Source organism: Solanum dulcamara, chromosome 10 (genome assembly GCF_947179165.1).
Source record: "Solanum dulcamara chromosome 10, daSolDulc1.2, whole genome shotgun sequence".
NCBI classification, from domain to species: domain Eukaryota; kingdom Viridiplantae; phylum Streptophyta; class Magnoliopsida; order Solanales; family Solanaceae; genus Solanum; species Solanum dulcamara.
Genome location: NC_077246.1, coordinates 5245635 through 5248505, shown reverse-complemented (window position 1 = coordinate 5248505; position 2871 = coordinate 5245635). Strand labels below are relative to the sequence as shown.

At 33.7% G+C, this 2871-nt stretch overlaps 1 protein-coding gene across 1 annotated transcript; it reads right to left on the bottom strand.

The window, feature by feature from the left end:
* Positions 1-225: 225 nt before the first annotated feature.
* Positions 226-2548, bottom strand: LOC129871500 (E3 ubiquitin-protein ligase RMA1H1-like). The gene is made up of 2 exons (XM_055946428.1): positions 2471-2548; positions 226-1246 (listed from the first exon to the last, which is right to left on the bottom strand). The coding sequence occupies exon 2, from the start codon at positions 1205-1207 to the stop codon at positions 485-487; it is 723 nt and encodes a 240-aa protein (XP_055802403.1). The 5' UTR covers positions 1208-1246; positions 2471-2548; the 3' UTR covers positions 226-484.
* Between the last annotated feature and the right edge of the window lie 323 nt (positions 2549-2871).

The following is a 2871-nucleotide window of genomic DNA, read 5'->3' as shown; positions in this document are numbered from 1 at the left end:
ATCATCCCAGATAAACCTATGAAACTTTATTTGTTGAGTTTGTTCCTCTATCCAAGATTGGCTCACTATTCTCCATCCAAAAAAACTTTGTTAACTCGACGAAGTTCACCTTTGAATCGATGAAACCAAAAAATTTATTAACTTGATGAAGTTTTTCTATCCTCGAATAAAATTAATTACTGGAGTAGAAAATTCAATGATTTAATCTCCAAACAAAACTGAATATAAGATGAAACAAAAATATAATTCAATTCTTTAATTTGTTATTCCTGCAATCAAAGTATTAACAGAAAAGTTCCGAGCCCACCAAAAATTATGTTTCCTTAAAAATTTAATCCCCTCACACTTGCCCAAAGTTTGGATTAATTCCTCCCATGATAGAACGGAACATTGTTCTGCAATACTGGCAATCAAAAGTGCAAAACCTCAGTGACATATGTTGTATTTCTGTACTGAGTACTTTTATAATAAGCGTAGAAGATGATCAGAACAAAAGAAGACATGTTACTAAACAACAACATAGGAAAAAACAGACTCTGCTAAGTGATCTATCAGCGTGTGATAGTTGCCTTCTTAACCTTAGACTGTTGCTGCCTGCTAGGTTATATGAACTTGGATATGTATATAAAGTAGTTGATGAGTTCCCAAACATCCTTGCATAAACAATTTCCCCTGTTGACGTGCCACTGGGGCTTAGAATAGGTTCTGTCATATAAGGTTGATGTGTTGGAGACTCTAGTGGATGATTTCGATGGTGAAGTTGCTGTGATGGAATTGAATCGGTAGTTTCTATAAGTGTGTGACCCCCGCATCTCGGACTAGGAGGCCTTTGCGGAATGATTATACCAAGATTCGGGGCCTTGCCTTCAGATGCTTTTGTAGCTTGACCGCGACCATAGAGTGGAATCAACGTTTTCTGTGAGATTTCAGCCTTGCAAACAGGACACTGTGGCTGTTGGTTATCGGTATTTTCAGAAGAAATACTCTGGAAATGTATCCATTTGTAGATGCAAGGCCAGCAATAGAGGTGACCACATAATGTAACAATAGGATCATGTACAAGATCCAGGCAAATGTTGCACTCAAAACCTCCAGACAGATTGTCTTCTTGCTTATCATCAACTGTCTTCCATTTCTCCATGGGAATATCGCGTTCACCAAAGGTAGTTTCTGCTACTTGCTCTTGGAAAAGCTGCTCTAAGGCCATATTTTACCTCTTGATTTGATTCTCTGTTTGCTAATATGCCTGTTAAGTATATGCCAAGATGAAAAAGGTCAGATTTCAGATTAAGAAAAACTAGGCCCCAAACTATAGATTAAGAAAAAAATTTAGTCAATAAAAGTGGCACAAAAGGAAACCACTTGATGGACTGCCACAAAGACACCCCATAAGCACAAGAACTTCAATAAAATAAAATGTCAAACACCATACAAGGAGAAATCAATTTTTCCAACAACAATCACTTGGAAACTTACAAAACTCATGACCAAAAGAAAGAGTTTCTTCCTAAGGAAATGGGGCCAAACAAAAAGGGAAGTCAAAGACCACAAAAATACTTAAAACCCTACACATAAGTGCTCAAACAAATTTCAATAGAGCTTTCCTATGTATGTACCCACTCAACAACCATCTAACTACAAAGTTAAAATCAAATTAAATATGTGTACCAACCAGGTAAAGAAAGGACAATAATTTTTAATGAATGTTTATCAATAAACCATTGAAAACTATGTTGTTTAACACATCTATATGATTGGAAACAAAAACGATAAGCCTCCAGGCTCCAATGGTTCTTGATTATCTAGTGTAACAACAAATATCTGCATTCATCAGTAAATTTGGCAATTTAAACACATATAGTTCAAAAAGGAGTCTCTTATAAATTACCCCTTTTACTCATTTGCATTCCTAGCCCCCCCCCCCCCACACACACACACACCCCACACACCCCTCTCTTTTTTTCTTTCTTTTCTCGAGCCAAGGGTCAATCAAAAACAGTCTCTCTATATAAGATAGGGGTAATTAAGGTCTGCGTACTAGACCCCATTTGCGGGATTATATTGGGTATGTTGTCCTTATGAAGCAAATTTGTATTTTTTTCACAACTTATAAGAATCAAGTAATAATCAACCAATCCATAGAGGGACAACTTATCAGTATCTACTCCTACAGAGCTAAAAAAGAATTCATATATATTGGGAAAGCACATATTTCAACATAAAGATTTGATCTTTTTTCCAAGAAAACTGATTACACCTTCATCCAAAGTCAATTTAAATGCCCCAAAAAAACATAAACTTTCAACAGCAAGGTTAGAAACCAAAACCCCATTAGGAAAAAAAAAGGAAAATTTTGATCTAACGTTTTAATCATCTAAGAAAAACCCCAAAGATTGCTTTTAACTCTGTTCAAACAGAGTTTACAAAAAAGAAACAGATATAAAGACACAGAAATCAAGAAGATACATACCCAAATAATAATCTGCAAATTTGTAAATGAGGTGAAATTGGAAGCTGGAAAGATGAAACAAAATGTTTGAGTTGAGCTATATATATATATATATATATATATATATATATATATATATATATATATATATATATATATATATAGACTATAGTGATTTATGAAGGCGCGCCTATACATACAAGGTTTTCTGTATGTATAGGAAATTTAGCGTGTATAAATTAAAAAATAATAAAATAATAGTAATAAAGCTATTATTATAAGTAATAAAGGGAAAGCAATCAACACTTTCCTAATAGTAGTCATAGTATTATTTTGGCATAATATATATATATGTGTGTTGAAAATACAATTAAATAATTAAAAGTGTGTTCTCTCTGATAACTTAATCTTTTAGATGAGAT